The 23,353-nt window shown below is 38.9% G+C and overlaps 1 protein-coding gene across 1 annotated transcript in view; it reads left to right on the top strand.

Annotated features, from left to right (window-relative positions):
* FBXL17 (F-box and leucine rich repeat protein 17) overlaps positions 1-23,353 on the top strand; it is a 469,629-nt gene that overhangs the window by 268,047 nt on the left and 178,229 nt on the right. The window contains exon 7 of the mRNA XM_072140407.1: positions 2,494-2,570. Coding sequence (XP_071996508.1) covers positions 2,494-2,570 — 77 coding nt within the window. The remainder of the gene's footprint in view (positions 1-2,493; positions 2,571-23,353) is intronic.

Here is a 23,353-nt window from a genome sequence, read left to right as displayed (position 1 = left end):
CTACCAGTTGTTACAATTATTCATTTTACTGAATTCACAACAGGTTGGGCGTGAATTTTGAATGTGTTGCGTATAAGGAGGTAGAATAGACCAGGGGACCATCTAAACTTTTGTCACACTTGGAGTTGTCGCAGGTCTCTTAGTAGTATATAGTGTCCATCCTTAGTATATAGTGTCCATCCTTAGTATATAGTGTCCATCCTAACTCCTCTTTTGGAACAGACTCTTTATTGAGTCCTACCTTTAGAAGCAGCAGAATTTACCGTGAAAATGCTGCCCTGACAAAACACAGGAACATCTAAACCCTCTGGACAGGGGCCCCGTCCTTCTTGTCCCAATATTAGTTTCCTAATATCTTCCTCTTGAAAACGGAGAAATGATACGGCAGGACCTGCACATTGGAACAGCTCGTAAGAGTTGTACAGCGTAATCTGTACAATGTACACGGCCAGCGCTTTTGTACCATATCTTCGTTTTAGTAGGGAAATTATCGCCAAGTGTTGCTCTTATTCACCCTAGCGATGCCCATTGTGACGAATATTGCTGCTTTTAGCTGGACCAAATCGACCAGCCAATAGCGACAAACATGGACAGAGGGGGGCAACAAAACCCCTCTGAACCACAAGGCACAATTGGTGGCTGTCAGGAACAGCCGCCACTCTGCCCCGGTCACCGTGTCTACAGACATGGTGACCGGTATTACTGACGTCATAAGTAAATTCGCTGCTATTGGCTCGTCTGAATTGATGAGCCAATAGCAGCGATAATAAACTGGGGGTGTGTGGGGGGGACATAACCCTTCTGGTCCATGGGGCAGGATGGATGGCTGTTAGGATCAGCTGCCATCTTGCCCCGATCACTGTGTCTGAACCGTGTTGGCAAGTCACTACCCGCCGCACCGTTCTATTACAACGCGCGTTGGGAATAGGCTATACAATCTTTATTTTTTAAGCAATTTAGACAAATAAGGGCTTATTTTTTTGCGAGACGCGATGCACTGTAAAAAAAACTTTATTTTAGAGGGTGTTTAGCTTATTGAAGCAATTTTATTAACTTTTTTCGTGTGGAGGAAAATAAAATCATCAATTCTTGTTTTGGATTTTTAGCATTTTTGAGGGGGGGGGTTCGCTGTAGCATAACAATAATATATTATCTTTATTCTACGGATCACTACGATTACGGTGATACCTCATTTATATAGTTTTATTTATATTTGTCCAATTTTATTGAAGGAAAACTAGAATAGAAAAAATTGAATTTGTTTTAGTATTGCCATCTTTATAGCGGCATAACTATAGTATTTTTTGGTTGACGGAGCTGGTTGTGAGCTTATTTTTTGCGTGACAAGTTGTTCTTTTCAGTGGTATCATTTTGGCGCTTGTAACTTTTTCGGATCACTTTTTAGAACATTTTTTGTAAAGCAATTTGATAAAAAGTTTTAATTTTTGGCAAGTTTTTGGGGTTTTTTTTTTTTACCACGTTCACCGAGCGGGTCCAATTATGATTAGGATTTATTGTACAGATTGTTACGGACGCGGCGATACCAAATAAGTGGGTTTTTTTTGTGATTTAGTGTATTTTATACTTTATTACTTGTGTAAAGGGAAATGTGGTGTTTGGGGGGACTTTCACTTTCTTTTATTATTTATTTTTATTTTAAAAAACCTTTATTTATTGTTTTAACTTTTTTTTTACAGGTAATGACATCTAAGCTTGAACAAGTGATCTTCTGATCACTTGTTCAAGCTATTTTACAGGTTACACAGTGCAATACAGAAGTATTGCACTGTGTAATGTAAGACACTGAGCATGCTGCGCATGCCCAGTGTCTTACAGCCGGGTCCTGCCAGAAGGCAGGACCCGGCTTCCGGATGAAGATCTCGCAGCCCCGGGCACCGGCAGTCCCGGGGGCTGCGATCGGAGCAGCGGACCCCCCCGGTAAGCGCCGCGGGGGGGTCCGATTCACTTAAGATTGCATTTAAATGCCTCTGACACGCCGCGGTCGGAGAAATCTCCGATCGTGGGTGTTAGAGGCAGGTGTCGGCTATAATATATAGCCGACACCCGCAGCTTCTGGCGCCGGCTCCGTTCAGGAGCCGGCGCCAGAAGCATGACGTAATAATACTGCATTTTGCGGGAACGCACCTCCCGCCATGCAGTATTATTACGTCAAATGACGGGAAGGGGTTAACATTGTGTCCTCATGCATTTACCCCTCCTGGAAACATCTCAAAAGCTGACCAGCTGGACACTACCACATTACCATTGTCAGCTTTGATAGTTTGGTGTGAGATTGTGTGGGGTGATGCCATGTGGTCAATTAAAAATACATACACTCCCAGGATGAACAGACATGTAAGACAGCTGTGATTTGTGGGAATCTTTTTCCTAAAATAAAAATTTTATGTGGAATTTAACTATTTACTACAACAGATAAGTACTGCAAGATTTGCTGTTCCTTTCTAATGTCTTCTTATGTTTTTTTTTGTACAGATGTGTAGAAGTTATTGCAAAGGAGGGCCGAAGCCTGAAAGAACTGTACTTAGTAACGTGCAAGATCACAGATCACGGTATCCAATTCTTTATTCTGTTTGGCATCTGCATCCACTTAGCCACGTTTATTTATGAGCTGTTTTAAGAACATGTTCAGCTTAGCGTGAAATATTGGTGACGGGCAATAAATGAAGAATTTACAGTATATTGCACCTTCCATACCTACGTAAATTGTGTGCGTTGACAAGGCGCAAGCAATTAGGAAATTAACTTGTTTAGTAATTGTTGACCTGTACACAATACCTGCATACTGATAGTGCTTACAAGTAATTACATTTCTCCGCACTGGAAATTTATTGAGCAGCTAGTCAACATTTCTTGTGTACATTAATATCGCAATGTAATTGTCTCTTTTTCCTGTAGTGTTAATGTATCTTGTGCAGACACCAGGAAATATTGAGTGGCTTTTATACACTTAGGTGTTCATTATTAACCTGTTGTGGACATTGGTATACTCAAGTCAATTGTTACCTTTGTCCTTTTATTGTAACTTTGTATAATCACTGTTTTTCTAAAATCATGACAGGGACACTAAACCAGCTACAGGTTTTTTATGGATCCATGGCCTAGTGTCCAAAAATAATTCCTATCTAAAAAAAAAAAGAAAGAAACAATTATTCCTATAAGAAAAACCAAAAGTTTATTGTGCTTTTCAAGTGTGGATCCATTTATTGTTTGTGTATTCAATGTTACTTATTTCTTGACCCTAGTCAAAAGCCTCTTACAAACGCTGTTCTGAAGAGATGTAACCACGTTGAAACAGCGCTGTATACAGTTGTGAATCTGTTCCTTCTGGAATAGATATACTGGTTTGGCATTAATTCCACATTATGTCGTTAGGCTTCCTGAAAATCATGTCTGATGGTAAGAGGGACTTCCTTAAAAGGTAGCAAAAGAGATGTGGTTTTACTTGTCCCGTCCTAGTGGAGCATCAATGGCTATAAGTCTCTATACACCAGTGAGGTGGCCTTAACTGGAAAACTCTCCATAAGGAGAACTCTTCCTCCCTGACCCTATTCGATGTTATGTCTCTTGTATGTTATATTTTATGTGCCTTACTGCCCAATGGCCACTGTTGCTGGATGACGGGTTGACAGCCAACCTGGCAATATGTCCACGTCACACAGCAAAACAAAATGCAAACATCGGGTCTGCTCATCTCTACTAGAGATTTGTCTGTTAAGGGGGTTTGGACCTATACATGGTGTTCTTGGCATCTACGTGTTGCTTCAGTACAGTCAGCGTTATACACTTGTGCTGCAATGTGCATTCGTCTTTCCTGCAGTACATACATTGTAAAGCCAGAATGTATTTCACCGGTTTCAGTGAATGACTGCACAGGCGTCTGTAGCTCGGGACCAAGGAAAGTATACCATTTTTTTTCTTTTCTTTTTTTGGATAACAAAAGAGGACTTGGAACGCTAAACCATTGGTCTATAAGCATCTATGTAAGCAAATTTTCCAGACAGGTTCCCTTTAAATCATCCATACAAATATTGTAGTTGTATAAATGTATTGTGATTATGACTTCATGACTTTTTAATGTTAATGTCTTAATTCCTTTACTCAAGTGAGATGCTAGTCATTTCTTACTCACTATAGGCTGGGGATTTTTTTCATTATTTTACGACGCTGCCCATATTTCCATACATTCAAAACAAAATTGGTGGCATGTTTCAAGAAATTCAATAATACAGGGGTATTTTTGCCTTTACAACATGGGGAGAATATTATGTCAGCAGGCCTCTTATATAGCCTGTGTAGCATGCTATGGCTCCACCTACTGTTATGTCATGTGGATATCTTTTGAACCGAGAACCTAGAAATACAGTTCTGAAGAAGGAGAAGAGAATTTGCACTTTAATATAACACCAGGATTGTTTTTTCTAAAGTTACAGTTGGGAATTAAGTGACGTTTATTGCAACCTTAACAGTGGCTGTTTCCTGTTCTGTGGCAACTAGAAACACAATCCTGATGCAATAAGATTCTCCTTTCTAATATGACGCTAGAACTGTGTTTCTAGGTGCAACAGAGTTCAGAAGATATAGCCATTTGAAATAGACCACTGTCACGACATCTATACACGGTATATGCAATTAGGATATATATGTCTGTATGGCAGTCTTGAAGAGGTTAAGGAAAATCTATGTCCTTGAAGGGGATGTACTAAGTTAGCAAGTTACCCCTATCAACATAATAGCTTGATGATTGGTCAGGCACTCATATTTAGTGCAGGCTTTCTGAATTTTATTTTCAAACTAAAACCTGAGATGATAACAGACTGCTACAAGTCTTAAGTGTAATTACTTGCCATAAAGAGTCTTAAAAATGGGAAAACTTTCAAAAAGCTGCTAAAAGGAAAAAAAACTGTGACATTTTATGTCATTTTGTTCTTTTTTTTTCTTTTTTTTTGTAAACTATAATTCATAATGAATTCTACAATTTTGGCTCAAAGAGAGCAATTCAATGTGTTAATATTTTTTTCAACTGCTTGAACATATAAGGCGGATAAGGAAAAAAAAAAATTGGCTTTGTGCCACCGTTAAAATGTGGCTGAAATCCTGATCGCATGGTGAGATGAAACCCGTCACAAAACACCGCTTCGGGCCATCCGAGTCCACCAAGACGGGGAAAAAAACCTACATTTCCATACACTCAGTCTTTTCACGAGGTATCGGTAACCTGAATTAATCCCTTGGCTTCTTTTTGTCTTCTTGCAGTTTTCTTTTATTTCTCCTCTTATAGAATAATTGCATTAGGCAGGGAAAGGGGACTGGGAAGAATGGCAGAATTGAAATAGGCAGCAGATGATAAGTTGTTAACTGCAAGGAAGAAACCTATTTTTTACTAAAGACTGGGAAGAGTCAGCTGCAGGGGAGTGTGTGTGTCAAATGAATTACTGTGATGGCGAGATGTGTCTGTGTGAGAGAGGACAGGACTCCTGGATAGACTTGTGAATGTGTCTTTCCAATTTTCTGCTCTACTTGGAGAGTTCACCGCTTCCCTGGGCTGTAGTACTTATTAGCAAGTAAAGCCTGCTTTGCAGTATATAATATGTCTGGAGGACAGGGAGGCATTGTCATTCCCTTATACGCGGGTCACATAGCTGCGGCACATGTGTATTTATTACTTGTCCTGTCCAATTCTGATTTGTAATCTCCCCCTGATGCTTGTAGAGGGAGCAGACATCCATGCCACTGACACTATAACTAGTTGACATTCATTTTCCTTGCACCCGCTATGTTTATCATGGTTTTATTATATGTTGTTTAGTTCTCATTGGTAGACTAACTTGTGCACATGGTAACATTACCCCTAAGGCACATATAATGTCAGTGTCAGGTTTTTCTGCACGAGGGTCAGCATTTTACTAGAGTTTTGACCAGATGTGAATGTAGACAGGACTGTGTGTATAGGGGCTGGTAAAGGAGAATTTACTGCCAGGGATAAAATGTATCCCCTGCAATACATACTAAGCAGTAGTGATGGAAGAAACTATAAGAAAGTATGGCTGCCAACCTAGAGGAAGGGCGATGGCTGTGCAAGATATGAGTCCAGGGCTCAGAATCATGTCTTTATTCCCCATGCTAAAATTAATATACAGGCTATCACCTCCTTAAGAACCCCTGACTTACAGATGACCCCTAATTACAAACGGACCTCTGGATGTTGATAATTTACTGTACTTTAGTCTTAGGCTACAATATACAGCTATAACGGTCATAAATGTGTCCACAATTAAGCTTCATTGTTAATCCGGGTTCTTATGACAATCCTACATTTGTAAAATTCAGTTGTCACAGAGACCAAAAAAATTTAGGCTCGGGTTACAATTATAAAATATACAGTTCCGACTTACATACAAATTCAACTTAAGAACAAACCTGCACTACCTATCTTGAACATAAACCGGGGAATTTAAAGGAACCCTGTCATTATCTTCTACATAACTAAACTACCAGCACCCTCATTTAGGGTAGGAAATAACCTTTCTAGAATCTCTCAAACTCATAAATTTACTTTTGAAAAATTGCCTCCAAAGTCATATGAAAATGTACTGAAAAGAATCACTTTTCCCTTGAAATGAGTCAAGTTTAGAGGCTGGAAGAAGAGCATCTCTTTACAAGCCTTTATCTTAAGTTCTTTAGTATTTAGAAGCCTGCTTTTGTGTCATTTTGAAGCTAAGGTCGTTCTGTGTGGTAAGGAACAGATAGACACCATTTTTGGTTCATTTTTGCACCACTTACTTCTATTATTTGAGAGGGACAAATTGTGCTACAGCTTCCATCCAATACTCCACTAGAATAACACAAGACAAGAGGAAGTGGTGTAAACGGACACTAACTGTAGCCATTAAAGGGCCAATTAAATCAATGGAAATTTTGACTGATCCTTTAGACTTCCATCTTGTCATTTTAGTGAGGAAAGATTATAACAAAGTTTTTAAACTGTGAATTTACATTTACTAATGTTTGTCAGGTTTCTAAGTTTCTCAATACTCTTCAGTTAGTCACTGTCATTGTATTTATACTGTACATTTCCAGGAGGAATAACATGGGAATTAGAAAAGATGTTTAAGCATTATTATTACGTACATTTTTTTATTTTTTTATTCTTAAAACTGTCCCTTTTAAAGGAAACCTACCACTTGAAGTGGCAGGTTTCCGATGGCAATACCGGGCACCAGCTCAGGGTGAGCTGGTGCCGGAGCTTATTTTAGTTAGTGTTTTAAACCGCGGTATCGCGGTTTAAAACACTTTTTAAACTTTATAGCCGGTGCAGGCAGGTACGCGCTCGGCTCTCATTCACTTCCTATGTAGCCGCGCGCACGGTAAGCGCCGAGCGCGTACCTGCCTGCGCTGGCTATAAAGTTTAAAAAGTGTTTTAAACCGCGATACCGCGGTTTAAAACACTAACTAGAATAAGCTCCGGCACCAGCTCACCCTGAGCTGGTGCTCGGTATTTCCATCTGAAACCTGCCACTTCAAGTGGTAGGTTTCCTTTAAGTCTTTTATATTGTGAAATGTACTTTTTATTGTTTAAGATCTATGTGTTCACGTAGAACTGGCAAAACTATCACTTAAAAAGGGAAACTTAATATACACCACATGGGACAGCAATGCTGAAAGTGAAGGTATACAAAGCTGATTAGTGTTGTCAGGACTCGGTGACAGACTGTGTATTATATCATTTCTCATGATCCTAGGCTTCCCAGCGCACTCAACAATGACATTTGGTATTCAATAATTGAGCCCAAAGAGATCCACTTCACTTTGTACATAAAATTTTTACAAGTGGATTGGGATCATAAAGCAGTGTAGCCAGACTATACGCCAAGCTTTTCTTGCATTTTATTATCACATTTGTATTATATTTTACCATTTTCTGTTTGTTTTTTGCATGATATGTTATTTGTTTCCCCATTTTCTGCTCTTGCTTTGCTTTGTTTATAAAAGTACATACCGTATGTTTTATTTCCTTATTATGATCAGTCTAAAACTCTCTGGGAAAGTGTGATTTTTATCCTCCTTTTGTCTTTTATAGTGTTGTTGTACTCCCCTTATCTAGCTTTTTCTTTATAAGTTTTAATTACTTGCATGTTTCCTTGGGAAGTAGAGCAGAAGTTGCCCATCCAGTCCCCCGTGCCTTATAAACAATTATCCTTTGTTACATGATATTCATTAAATGTAATTTCCTCCATGGTTAGCTAGGCAGAGCTGGCTCCGTGCAAATTGTAAGGTGAGATGCTGCCAAGTACAATGTAGCTGATGTAGTCTCTGCCTGTATATATGGAAACGGTGCCAGATATTCAGTGGGATATAATGCTTGACACACATACAAACTACTGAGAACAAAAGACTTCAAAAATCAAGAGAGATTTTACTTTTATAGACATATTGTTCATCACTAAAGGGACAACATGTGGCCATTGGTAAAGAAAATCTACCATCAAAATCCATCATAATAAACCAGGAACATTTACTAATAGATCAGGCACCGTAATTGTCGGGATCTTCTTGTTTTCTTGGCTGCATTGGTGATGTCTGATGCCACATGACTGAATTTAAAGGGGTGTCCCCATCTGGTCCATACACATTTTATTGAGTTCATCTGCCATACATATATATTTTTTTAACAAAAATATACTTGTGTGAATATAGTTTCTATAAATGGGCCATGTTGTTTTGTAGAAACAAAGATGCCTGTCCTTGGATCTGAGCATCCCTGCACTCTGGCAGCAGTGACCACCATGTGCTTCTAAGGTGCCTGACCACCTCGATTCAGCATTTATTACCTAAGGACATGTGGCTGTCCGATATGAAGTTACTCCTGGACATTTCATGTGTAAAAAATGTTTGTTTCATATTTTTCCTTGCACAATCCCTCCAGCAGAGGTGGTTGTATCCAAGGACAACTGTCCTCTATCTATGGGACCATATGGCTACATTTATGGGAAATTATCTTCAGTCTGGTACATATTTTTAAAACAACATCCAATTGAAGAACTGTATGTAAATAGCAGATGAAATAATGGAAATCTAACCTAAAATGAAGCCTGATAACCCAGGGACAGTTAATGATAGATCCAGGCACTGTGACAGTAATCTTTTTATATTTATTATCCATGACCTCCTGCCTTTTAAATTCAACATTTAAAATTATGTTTATGAGCCTGAAGGGCTCCCAGGGATGTAATCCGAGTCCCTGCATGCTGAAGCTTCACAAGCTGTTACTCTCTCCCCCTCAGCACTTTGCCCATCTTTTTTTTTTATGTAATCGCACTGCAACAGAGTAAGATACAGCAGACAGTGGGAGGGGGAAGTGCTTCTTGCACACTATAACAGCCTGTGAAACTAAAGCACAGAGGGGCTCTGGTTGTGCTCCTCCTCCCAGGAGATGATTTTAGTAAGAAGGAAACCATGATTAACAAATATACCAAGATCACCATTGATATAGCCCTAGCTGGTGGTAATGAGGTAATGATCTCTGAATTGTCCCGTTCTTCTGTTTGGTGGCTGGGTTCTTATATATTGGAGTACAGTGGAAATGGATTTGGAGTATATAATCTTTTTTAATCTTTAAGCCTTTAAACCACTATTCCATAAGGGAAGTCTGCAGTAGTCCACATGACACCCCCTGACCAATCAGTCTGTCGAGCTATTGACCCCACGTGATTCTACTTAAGCTCTTCATGTTTAAATTGACTATGATTGCACAAGCTCATCCGGAAATATAAGAAGGTGATTTATTTTATAAAAATTATTTTATAGTACAGTACAAGCTATTAAATCAACATTAATAAATAGATCATTGGGTAATTGTCAATATACACTGAGCCAAATGAGCCATAATACAATGTGTGTAATCCCCATAGGTTGACACTTATGAAAAATAGATGAAAGTCTTCATAAATCCAGTGTTTCTTCTTATAGAAAGTGTGTTAATCACTGATCCCCACAGGAGAAGCCATTGTAGAGCCATTACTGATTTACATCATCGTTGACCCCCAACCCCTATTTAGGTCTGATCTTGTTCTTATGTGCTTAATCTACACAAGAGTTGAGTGGTTGTTTCATAGCAATTAATCACTATTAGAGGCAACCACAAGCTCAGTCACCGCGCCCTCGTATTGGCATGTCACCATGTTTTCAACGCTTGGATTACACTTTAATAGCTTGTCGTATGCAGTCTTCTTTACTACAGGACTGCACTGTGTAGGTGTGTGTGTGTATATATGCATATACTTAGATATATAATATATATCATATAATACAGTGTGATGTGATTGCTGCTCCAATGCATTATAGGACCCATACTGTTTGTAAATGTCATGACTTGCTCATACATATGGATAAAACCACATACACTGCACTGAGGGAGAACATACAATACAGAACTTTGTCAAGGTTGAAGATTTTTTTTTTTTCATTTAGTTTGCATGGATGTCGATAAATGGCCAAAAGGCCTCACATTGGCGAACGGAGTGATTAGAAGTCGCATATTATAAAAACATTTTTTAAATAATTTTTTTGTAGGTTTTTTTTTTTCTAGATGCATTACTATCACTTTTACCAACAGAGTAAAGATGCTATACAGGCCGGTCCCCGAGTTACGTACAAGACAGGGTCTGTAGGTTTGTTCTTAAGTCGAATTTGTATGTAAGTCGGAACTGTATATTTTATAATTGTAGCCTCCGCCAGAATTTTTTTGGTCTCTGTGACAATTGGATTTTAAAAATGTTGGGTTGTCATAAGAAGAAGGATTAACAATAGATTCATTACAGACACCTTTAATAAATGTTATAGCTTTTTATTGTAGCCTAGGGTTAAAGTACAGTAAATTACTAATATCCAGAGGTCCGTTTGTAACTAGGGGTTGTCTGCAAGTCGGGTGTTCTTAAGTAGGGGACCGCCTGTATTTTAATTTGGGCACCAACATATGATGACCGATCAACTAGCAAAAAGATGGCAAGATGGAAAGGCGTGCTCTTTTGTTCTCTTGGACTAACCCGTATTGTTCTGATGTTCCCTATGTGTGTATTAAATGCATTGTGTAAGCCGTACAACCACTACTTCTACCTCTATTGCTCCTCACCATACCTGTTAAAGTAAGTATCTGAAGTTACAACCCCCCCTTCCTATTCTGCGTCTTTACAGGAGCTGAGTCAGGCATATCCATGTGTGCTTACTGGTGTTTGTTTGCTCTACATACTCTCCTGGGCCAGCACTTGAATTCTCGTAGACTCTTATTCTTTTGATCATTTCTGGCTTAAGTTGCAGGCAAATCAGAACCTTTATGGCAGCCTTTGGGCATGCCCTGAAATAATCACAATTAATAACAAACCAGCGGTGGAGTGGTTCACCAGATATAGCCTGCAAATGTTTAGGACTGAAACTTTGCAGGCTATAGCACAATTCTATGCCGGACAAGACCTAGCGTACAATTGACCACTGGCACAGCCACCTGCCTTATACAACAGTAAGTCATAGCACCAGCGTATGATAAGTGTCCACCTAGGAATGAATCTCCAACAGAGTACATAATAGTCTGGTGCACATTTGCAAGATTTCACAAGATCAGACTGTGATGACGTTTGAGGACAGGGAGGGTAAAATTAGCAGCGGAAGGGGATTCGGGTGTTTCCTCTTCCTACCTCCAAGAGTAACAATTCATCAGTATAAAGGATGTAGCACAATAGAAGTATTCCTCTCTAAGATAAAGATACTGCTGGACTCCACATGATGTCAATTATTTGGTACAGATTTCAGTGGTGTAGTTGACCGGACAGGTTCCCTTTAAGCCTTGGAAGGAGTCTAGTTTTATCATTTGTGGGAAAATTGGGGCTACTAGTTTTATCATTTCCCTCCAGGTCCACAACTATCATTCTTCTGATCTAAAGGTTAAAATACAATATATTGTCTTCAGTACAGTAGTTAGGATTTGCATATTATCATACATTATATGCATCTTATTTTCAGTTCCCACAGTTTTCCCTTCTTGTATTCGATCCCAGCATGAGGAGACGTTATTAAATAATAAAAGTTAGCATTTACTTCATGTGGAGAGGGAGGGGGATCACATGCCCCTCAGTACATTTATCTAAGCCATTTAGGTGACTACGATAATTGTATGATTGTGATCACTGCAGGAAACCAAGGGGGCGACAATACATTTTTGATTTCAGTAGACCTCGGGGATCTTCCACACAAGATTTCATGATCACAGAGACCACTGTATCTAATGGAAATGGATATTTGTCTGTAATATATTTTCACTTTTAAATTAAATATGAAGCCTAGGGACTTTTTATAGGATAATTACATTACATACATTACATGTCATTTACATCTCGGCCTGCTGGAAACCACTGTGCCTTTTTCACAACGTTTTCCCTTTTAATACCTTTCATGCTGAAGTGGTGGAAGAATAAAGAGAGAGTCCTTCAAAAAGAACATGAATAATTTCCTTTAAAGACACAGAATTGAATGCAGAGTCTGTTATGTTTGCTCAAGATGCCTTTTTCTTGTCTAATTTAGTGGGTTTATTTTTATTCTGCATTTTTTCCTGTGTATTTCATTCTGTGTACATTTTAATTGCTTCCATTTAATGGAGAAATAGGCTGCCGTATTCAGTACATTCTGTTTTCCTGTAGATTAACTTAATTAGCACAGGGACTAAGTCAGGCTTTACTCGGTGACAAACATTAGATAATTGTATCTGTAAATCCTCTATGGTGAAATTAGGACGTGGGCCTAGAGTATGAAGCCTGCAGGAGTCGATATATTAGCAACAGTAAAATGCATCTCTATCGACGAGCACTTTGCGAGCAGCTATTGTCTATAGACAGTTACATCACAGTTATAAAAGGCCAGGGAACTTGCTTTTCTTTTCTGTATGGTAGCAGCGGTTTCCTCTTTTATACACCAATGTTGGCTACTATAGGCTACATACATGAATGATGTTGAAATTTGTCCTCTGATATGAACTCTTGGGGTCCTTGACTGCAAGGCTGGACCATGAACACAGCATAGCCATCCTGTTGTACATTAATCCATATGTATACAGTGTGATTCTTTCATGGGGTACCTATTTAAAGAAAGCGTAAAGCTTCATAAAACAAGCGTTTACTAGCTGTTTGAAAAGCCAGCACAAGTTCCCATATATTCACTCACTTTCATGGTTTCTAGGGCCCCAATATGCAAGTCGGCTGCTTTGGCAGTCTGTTTCTGTAGTTATTGGAGCGTGACTGGACCACACATGCCGATGACACACCGACTACAAACTACCAAACACAGAGCTGTTATTTTCAGCCCACAATTGCGCACATTCCTCTGCAGGTAGCCTAAGACTATAGATACAATCCATGGTTTATGAAAGTTATTATATGGCAAATACCAGTGCCCAAGGGGTCCAATTGATGAACGGTGACTGTCAAATTTCTTCGTGTATTATTGTAATATCTGTGAAATCTTAAAAAAAAATATTACAAAGGAGAGAGCCATAAAGAACATCTTCCACCAGGTTGAAGGACTGTAAACCAAGCACACTGATATACTGGTGTGTGCCTCTGTCAGGATCTGATCTTCTTTTACCTTCCTGTAACATTGTTTTTTTTTTTAAAGTCGTTAAAATCATGCAAATGAGCCTGAGGGGCTCTGGACTCCATTAACAGCTATATACATATTTTTAAAAGCCATATTTGTAAAAACCAGGACAAGAAGAGTGGGTGCTGTCAGAGGGGGCACACACGAGCATCAGATAATGAGAGTATAGCTAGCTCATTTGATTTCTAGCTGGTTTTCTGGAGACAAATGTATAATAATTCATTGTGGGACTCCGAGGAGACACAGTGAGAGTCCAGATTACCCAGCAGGTACATACAGTGGGGCTCATTTATTTTTACTATGGAAGTTTGCACATTTTTCTTTTTTTATTTTGGGTTGTGGTTTTTATTAATTTATATTAGAGGTTGCTAAATCTGACATCTGAGTCTGGCTGGTTTTTTGCTACTTTGTTGCAGCTTTTTAATTAAAAAGTTTACATTTTTTATTACATGTTGTTTTTTCCAACAATGCTCTGATTGACATGGATTTCTACAGATGATCATATCTCACGTAGTCCTGTAGTAGCCTCTTTTATCTAAAGGCTACATGCACACAGGTAGCACACAGACAAATGCTTTTCTGTATGGGTCCATAGCCTGGTCTGTGAGCCGACTTTCCAAAAAAACTACAATTTTTAGAGAAGGTCCTGTTCCTGTCCTAAGTTTGTAGCTCTTTTAGGCTTTTGCACATCAGACCATGGATCCATTGTATGTGGCCTGAGAATACACTAGATCATGTACAATCACATACAGCATAAATGGGGCAGATGTGATTTAGGACAGTAGTGAACTTGTTAGACAGGCGATATTGTTGGCTCTCATTGTGATCTTCCTGGAGAGCACAGTGGTTCATGTCTTTGGAGTATGTACAGGTTGTTCATTATAGAGGTTTCTGAAGACGTCATAGTACATTATTAAAGCTTATATCTGTTGTCGGGAAGACCATTTATTTCCAGATTTCCTTATGGTAATGGATTAATCACAAAGAAAAAACAGCCTGGTACTCCCTACTAATCGTATGATAATGTCAGTATTGTATAAGATATTTTTACAATAAGTACATCGTTCTTTATGTCAATGAGCATCTTTTAGTTGAAGGCCAAAATATGGAATAAGTTGCCACATTGCCTTCTACTTCTATTATGTAGGCCCCCATTAACATTCACTTCACGGATAAAAGTATAGTTTTAGCAGTCAGACAAGAGCGTTCTCGGATGCAAATGTGTTAATGTCTTGTAAGAAGGATACATTTTCATTCTTCTCTACACAATGTATTTCACATATAAGGAATTGAATGTCATCTTTAACCGCCGAATAAGAAAAGAATTATTACCGGAGCTAGGTCTTGTACTCACAATTCCCCAGCCGGTGCTCCTGGCAGTGTGAGACGCACACCCAGAAACTCCATCCTAATTTGTCCTTCTAGAACAGTGTTATTAGGCATTTCAAGTGTTTTGAATAGTGAGAAATAGATAGGGTTGGCACATTGGGAAGGATTAATTTTGACATTGTTGATTTTAATGAGGACTGAAATAAAAACATGAAATTGAACAGACAGACGTCTAGGCGTTTTGTATTACCCGGAGTGGCGATGATATGCTTATTATTGGAGGACTTTGTTGTTTTTATTATTGAGTTGTCTGCAGTGATGTTGTTATTGAGATACATTACAAGTATAGATTACACTCGGATTGGAATTTCTTTTTATGTTTTGAATATATTTAGAACGGCGCTGTCTCAAATATGCGCAGTTGTTTCACCTTGATTTTCATAATTGGATAACAGCATTTTGTGCTGTGCTCTGTAGTGATGGAAGAGATGAAGGGTCTTTTTTGTTGTATTTCAATTTCTTTGACTTGTAATCTGGTGTGTTCATTGGTTGTAAATAACAGGATACCATGTGGCACTTCTACAAATAATTTCTGGATGGTTATGCATTCCAATGCGTTTACCAAGAGATAAAACTGATGGACCAGCTCTCCAGTGTTTCCATGTGGTATACACAGACTGGCAGTCACCGCTGGCCTATGGTGTTGGAGGGGTAAGATGCAGCGGAGAGGGGAGCACCTCTTGAATACGCTGTAAGCTTGGTCCAGCATTCGCAGCGCTACATAGTGCAGCATTTCCCAACTTTATCGGAAGATTCCGATTTGTTATAAAGCTTGCAATTTAACACTAGGGCTAGGAAGCTGCTTGCTTTAGTAAGAAGCTCCTGGATAGATTATTAGGGTGACCGGTCCTCTTTAAAACTACATTAAGAAAATCTACCACTTAGAAAAGCACTTTGTTAACCAAGCACACTCACATTTAGCTGTGTGCCCGTTGATGCAGGGACTTCTCTTTTTTTATCCATAAAACAATGTAAATTCTGCTGCTGTTAAGATCATCTGTTCTTCAATATGTGAGATCCTATATTATAGCCCTAGCAGTAATATTATCCATTTTGTAAAGGAGTTGCAGGATAAACTTTGCTGTCGATATCAAACAGTAGGTGGAAGAAAATGTATTTAACAGGTGAAAAAAAGGTGGTCATTGGAGTTGACCAAACCAAAAGCATCGATAAAGAGTGTAAATGCCATATAAAAATTATATTTCCAAATATGTTACCCTAGCTTCTAAGTGAGTTGAACCCAACCCATATAGTCGCTATATGTGTGACACAGGCCAAGTCACACAGAGATGCCTCTAGCTAGCTGCATAGTTAATGCACTTATCCTGCATACACCAACGCAGTAGTATTTTTATGTCAATGATCCTTTGATCAGTCGTTGACAGCTTTCTCTTCCTTTCCTACCTGCGAGTGCTAACTCTCAGAAAGCCACACATATAGCGCTAGCCTTATGCATTGGGACTGTTCTGCTGCCTGGGATCGGTGATTATTTATCTGTCTACGGTACCTACTGACCTCAGGAGTTACAAGCATTATAGTAGGGGGAAACACATGGACTGGGAATACCATCATATGTGTGTGATCACGAGGACAGAAATAATGATTGGAATCTGCCGACTCCTACATCGTACCATGGATCTGCATCTGTACCCTGTAGTACCTCGGCTATGCATTCAGCCATCAGAATTCCCAATCACACCAACAGTACCACCTGATGTGAGTATATGTATATATTTTTAGATTTACTATGAAACAACATTTGTAGTTTTTAGTGGAACAATTGTAATGAAGATAGTCCTCCCCTCCCCCCATCACTGCATATCAGTATGGACGGTAACATAACGGCAAACATCACAAAGTAGGGGTAACATGGTTTTATAAACTTAACCTTTTTTTTATTTCATTGTGGGAAATATTTCATCTTTCTTAGACACTTGTTGGGCATTAGTTTGTTTTTGCATTTTTACAATTTTGTTTATAGGCAGTATATTTTTCTCAAATGGTGTATTCTCTCAATGCTTCTTATTAGAACATCAACAACCCCTGGAAAACTGCTTTTGGAAAACAGGCAAATAAAAATTCTTTAAAAATCCTTTTTAAAAATGTTAAAAATACAGTTGATTTTTATGCAATACTGCAATACTGTATATATAACCCGGTATCTGACACCATTGCATAGCAAGTTGTTCCAGAATGTCTTCATCTTCCACTATATGCGGGCGACTCCAATGACTTGTGTCAGACACGGCACATAATTGTGTATGTACGAGCTACAAAATGAATAGAATTGCTAAAATTATTCTTCATATTATTCTCCTAATGATTTGTCTAAGTCATGGAAAGCTGAATTTGGCGGCCATTTATTCTTAAGCATGGGTGACAGATGCATTTAGAAGTTAAATGTAATTTTAATTCAGTCACTTATTCAGAAAGTTTGGTCAGAGACTATTAATCTGCACTTTCAGTCTATGGTACTTAGCAGAACTTATTGTATTAATGATCCTTTTATAAACTAATGAGCCAGGGAAAAGTTGTGCCCATTTAGCTCCATGGCAAGAGAACAATTATTAATATGTAACACATTAAAAATGTATTGCTGGAATTCTCCAGGTGAGGATCTATGTGTGTCCCCTATGATTTGTAAAGCGCTACGGAATATGATGGCGATATATAAAGATTATTATGCAGATTTTATTTGATAGTCCACATTATATATATCAACGTCACAGAAATATATTGGTAAGCTTCAACTGTGAGGGGTCAGTTGATGCCAACATATCTCATCACACAAATGATGTCATATGCCATTAACATGACTTCATATGTGTGATGAGATATGTTGTGACATGATTTTAAAAACTTGTTATTTATTCATTATTATTTCTCTAATATTTCTGGATTTGGTAGCCCACTAGATGGGGTAACACTGTGATAGACAATAATTTACTATATTGTACATCAATTTATTCAGATCCTGCTCTATATAACATTACAGCTCTATAATACTTGGGGGAAGGTTTATTAACCCATTAACAACCAGGCCCTTTTTCGACAATCTCAGCCAAGATGGTGGTGCCCAGACACTGCCGGCTTTTGACTGCCACTCCACTGTTACCGGTGGGGGTTGGCTGCAATATGCAACAAATCTCATTCTTGTATATAGAGCAGTGCTGGCGAACCTATGCCACTGGTGCCAGAGGTGGCACTCAGAGCCCTCTCTATGAGCACCCAGGCCATCAACAAAGAGGATGTAATGTATCTTCATGTTGTCCCAGACAGCCCAGGACTTAAAAGCAACACCGCTGCCTGAGACTACAGGAGCAATGAGAAGGTGTGGGCAGATCTGGATTATGATTGTAGCTTTGGCTCCAGGATCGAAAATTCTTCCTATTCAGGGGAATCAGAATTTGTCACTCCTTCTTTCTACTGTATTGGTGTTCTCAGGATACATGATACAATTGAATGTTATTACAGAGATGGAAGGAAGAAGTTACTGCTTAATTTGCTATACTGGTACTTTGCGATAAATAAACGGGTTTTGGTTTTATCTTGGGCACTCAGTCTCTAAAAGGTTCGCCATCACTGATATAGAGGGCTCATGAGCTCTCTCCATACAACCGCAGTAGACTAGTAACGTACAGATACCTCACCCATCGATTAGGTGTTAAATGTGTTGTAAAGTTTCGCAAACTTTAAATAGTACTGGTACTATTTTGTGACTGTCTAGTCTAACTTTGCACCTCCTGTTAGTTGGCTTAGTTTACATCAAAACTTAATATTTGCTGCCTGTAAATAGGACATGATCAGGAACAGATTATGGATGGTGGGGGAACCCTCCACAATTTTATTCAATAAAGTATATGTTGCTTGTAATATACAGTATATAGCCTCCGCCCAGCAAATAATATATGCAGTGCCACATGAGTAACACATATACAGTAGACACAGCTTCACCCCAAGTAACACATATATACAAAGCACCTCCCCAATAACGTGTGTGTACATATATACAGTGTAACCCCTGGTAGCACTTTTATATACAGCTCCCCCTCTGTAACACATGGATATATACAAAGCCACTCCAATAATACATAGATTACCCCTACCCCAAAGAATACATAGATATATACAGCACCACACACCCCAGGAATACACAGATATTTACAGCATCCCCCAGGAATAATAGATATATACAGAAATACACTCCATCGACATTTATATGTACACTGTCAAACCATCAAATCAAATCCCCCCTCCTTCCTTAAGAATATGTTAATACACATTAATACAATCTGTAAAATAATGAAATTATACTCCCCTGATGCGTGCCAACATCATCTTCTTTTAGGATGTTGATGTCCGCTTTGTGGACTATGGCAGAGCAGGGACGTATCCCTTACTCTGCCATAAATAAAAGTCTAGCTACCGCCCAGACGCAGTCTCGGTCCAAAACACATAGTGGACAATTCGGGCGGATGCATCACCTGCACTTGGTGGGGCCCACCATATTATCTGGACATGGACACTGTGTACAATCTGCTCAGCTCACCCTGCTCTATAATATATATTTTTACATATAGGACACTATAAACAGTCTGCTCAGATCCTCTATCTCTATAACATGTGTCCTATCTGCTCAGCAACTCCTACTTAACATGCTTCCTTACAGATAGGATACTAGGTGCAATCTGCTCATCTCCTCCTGCTCTATAATATGCTACATACAGATAAGATTATATTTTCATTGTAATTTGGTTAGGTTGAACTTATTAATTGAAAAGCATTAAATAAATTCTAGTAAATCCCCGGTATGATTCACAGAACTGTGCCAATCTGTTATGAATGTGCCATGAAGAAGAAGAGCTCTGCAGCCCCAGAATAACAGGTTTAGGATCTTTTCACTATCAGTGTGTTATGAAATGAATTCCAGCTACATCAGAAGTACGCGGTGCTGAAATAACAAGGTATCACTCAATAAATTGATGACATCAGCAAAGCCCTAGAAGTCACAGTCACTCATAGAAACTACAGGAGCTCATTTTCTAATACGTACTATATACCCTGGACGGCTGATTTGTGTGATGAAAAATTGACAATTACAGTTATAAGGGGATACTGACATTGCCCTGGTTATTGAGGCCTCATTTATTGAGTACTTGTTTTTACGTTTATATTTTTCAGTGTGAGTTTCTCATATTTTTCATACTTCTGAATTAAAAGGAGTATAATTATATATCCATTTTGTATTATTATTTTATTTTTTTATATCCATGGTTATGGACCATATATAATTATACTTAAATCTTTAAACAACAGGAACAGATTTGTCAGCGCTGTACAAATATTTGTAGCCAAAATAAGACACAACATGTAACATATGATCATTTGAAACAAAAGGAATGAGGTCCCTGCTCACAAGTACTTACAATATAAGATATAGTTTACAATTGTATATGTGCATTGAGTTTATTGATGTGTTATTGTCTCTATAGGGGGGCTTAAAGGAGCACTGTCTCTATGGGGGTCTTAAAAGTTTCCCCCTATTTAGCTAGCTGCCTCCACACATCTAGTATAAGTTGTCCTTTCTAGCATTCACTTTTTATGTAAAATCTCACCAGTTTACCTCTTAAAAATCTTCTCCAAAGTCATATTCAAATGCGTAGAGAATAGTTGCCTTAGATGAGACAATTTTGAAGGTTGGAGGGGAAAGATTAATTCAGAGGAACATAGTTTGAACTTTTTAGTACCGAGCCTATGCTTCTGTTATCATCTTAAAGCTAAAAATCTCATCCTTCAAATCACAAGGCTTGTGATTCTGTGAACTGCAGTACCAGAGATACAGGCAGTTGAATGGAGAGTTGGGAGTTAGAGATAACAATAAAAATTCTATAACTGGGTTATATGTTCCAAAGAGCCCAAGATATGGGTATCTGAATTAATGTTCCTGCCTCATTTAAAAGTTACTAATCTCGGGTAAAATGTGACTCCACATAAAAATCCACATAAAAATTGGAATAAGGCACGTTGCATAGTTACGTCGGGGTAAAAGCTGGAGACTGGTTCCCATTTGATACTGATAACCCGACTTTAGAATAGGTTATATCAGTATTAATCAGGGGTAAAGCCCCTAATGAATAGTCAAGGCCTGTTACAGTGAGATGATACTGGGATAAGCTGCTTTTTATTCTACATATCTGCAATGTTATTCATCAAATATTCTGTATTTACTCCAAGACTTGTATGATTGCAGAGACTTGTAAGATTTTATGATTGCAGAGAATTGCAACCCCAGGAGTCTGCAGCTTCTGTATTTAACAGAGTAAAAGCAGAAGCTTTCTGTTACCTCTTAAGCTGTTCCACACATTCTATGATTCTCTTTCATAGCTGATGTTAATATTGTTTAAAATGGACACTTTCTTCCATCCATTAAAAAGTTAAAAGTGTCCTTTACGTTGATAATGTGTGTTCTATGGTTTTTATGTGTTTTACTTGTAGCTGTGGTGATTGACTACTGTATTCAGTTCTAATATACTGTAATTGCATTTGTTGTGTAAACCAATAGAAATTGTAAAAACACCATAAAAAATACATAGTAAAAACAATATTTTACTATTTACCTACATTGAGGATGGCGACATTCTCTTGTTTATAAAACTTATTTCAAGGACTAGTAGAACAATAGGCTACGTCTTAAAACTCAAGGTGAACCCCCTTTTCAAAGATGACTTGAGTTTGGATGTACATGTTAGTAATGTAGAAAGGACAAGGACAAGCATCTGAAAAGCTTCTTCTGTTCAGTCCCTTTATCTCTGTACATGTTCTGGATTGCTGGATTGTTTATACACAATATCAGACTAAAGTGCATGGATGTGGTGTCCTTCTGCTTGGCTGAATGTGTTGGCTAAAGAGTCAATGATTTCAGGGTAAAATAAAAAAACACTTAATATATTTTCTATTTCCATGTTTTCTATTTTTCCTTCCTGTTAAGGGGAACTCATTTTCACATCATGGTCTAATAGTTTTTTATGTAATGCTTCTACTTTTGCAAGACCCTGATGTTAGAAATGCCACCAGTTTATCTTTCTACTTGTGTATAATTATTATCCTTGCAATACACATGGGATACTGTAGCTTCTACCCACCATTATGCACACTTTACTTTTCTATGCTCAGAATAGGACTGGGATACTATGTGTCCACATGTGGTGATGATGATGCCAGACTCCACATTTACAGGGCCTTTGCAAGGCTATATGTTTAATCACATGGAATAGTTGATAGTATTTGTGAGGCATGACATTAGAAGTAGCTTCTATAGTCAAGTATTTCTCCAGTTGCCTTCAACTGGGTTGGTCTTTTTCTGCGCCTTGGAGGCTTATTATTAGGATCACAGCCCGGGCACACTGGAGCAACCTCTGATACTCTGGTGGCCCAGTCCAAACCTGTCGGATGATCTATTGATGCCAAATACCTCTGCTTCTCTGCTCTGATAACAGAAGGATCAGTCCTACTAATATCCAACTACCTGATCCTTCGCTTTCCTGATGGAGATAAAGAAAAATGGATCATGGTGGTGCCTCACTTCCAAATCGGGGAACAGAAATTTGGGTTGGTTGTTATTAGTTAAAAGTTAACAATTAACGTTCAGCGTCCGATATATCGGAAGCGAGTGGTACTCGCATTTAGGATGTCACCCTGTCGCGAGACAGGGTGAAACTGCGGTAGGAGGTGTCAGCATCAGTAGCCAACACCCCACTAATGACATCACAGGACCAATCTGTTTGGTCCTGTGACGTTGATCGTCGCGATTGGCCAATCAATACAGATTGGCCAATGACAGCGATCTGTGACCCTTGGGGGCTGATCTTACTAGTCTAACATTGTCTAACATTGGTAGTGATCTGTACCTTTACTGTACCCCAAAACACACAATATCCCTATCCCCCACAACCACACTTTTAAGTGCGATCTGTTAGGAGTTGGAGGAGTAGCATGTAGGAGCAGGCGTAGTGGAGTAGGCGTTGTTCTGTGTTGCTCTGCATAGGTTGTATACCATTCCCCCCCATCTAGCCCCAGAAATCATTTGCAGACTTGGAGGTGTGTAGCTATATGGCCTACGATAGGGAGTCAGCTAGTGGGGACGAATGTCTTTTTTATTTGTCTACCTCGTCCTCACAAAGCGACTCTGAGGAACCCCAGAGTAGTAGTGCTGGAGTGCCCGGGACTTCTGCTGGAGTGCCCGGGACTTCTGCTGGAGTGCCCGGGACTTCTGCTGGAGTGCCCGGGACTTCTGCTGGAGTGCCCG

The sequence above is a fragment of the Engystomops pustulosus genome, chromosome 1 (genome assembly GCF_040894005.1).
Source record: "Engystomops pustulosus chromosome 1, aEngPut4.maternal, whole genome shotgun sequence".
NCBI classification, from domain to species: Eukaryota; Metazoa; Chordata; class Amphibia; order Anura; family Leptodactylidae; genus Engystomops; species Engystomops pustulosus.
Note: the sequence above shows the minus strand (reverse complement) of the source record. Positions and strands in the feature narration are given on the sequence as shown.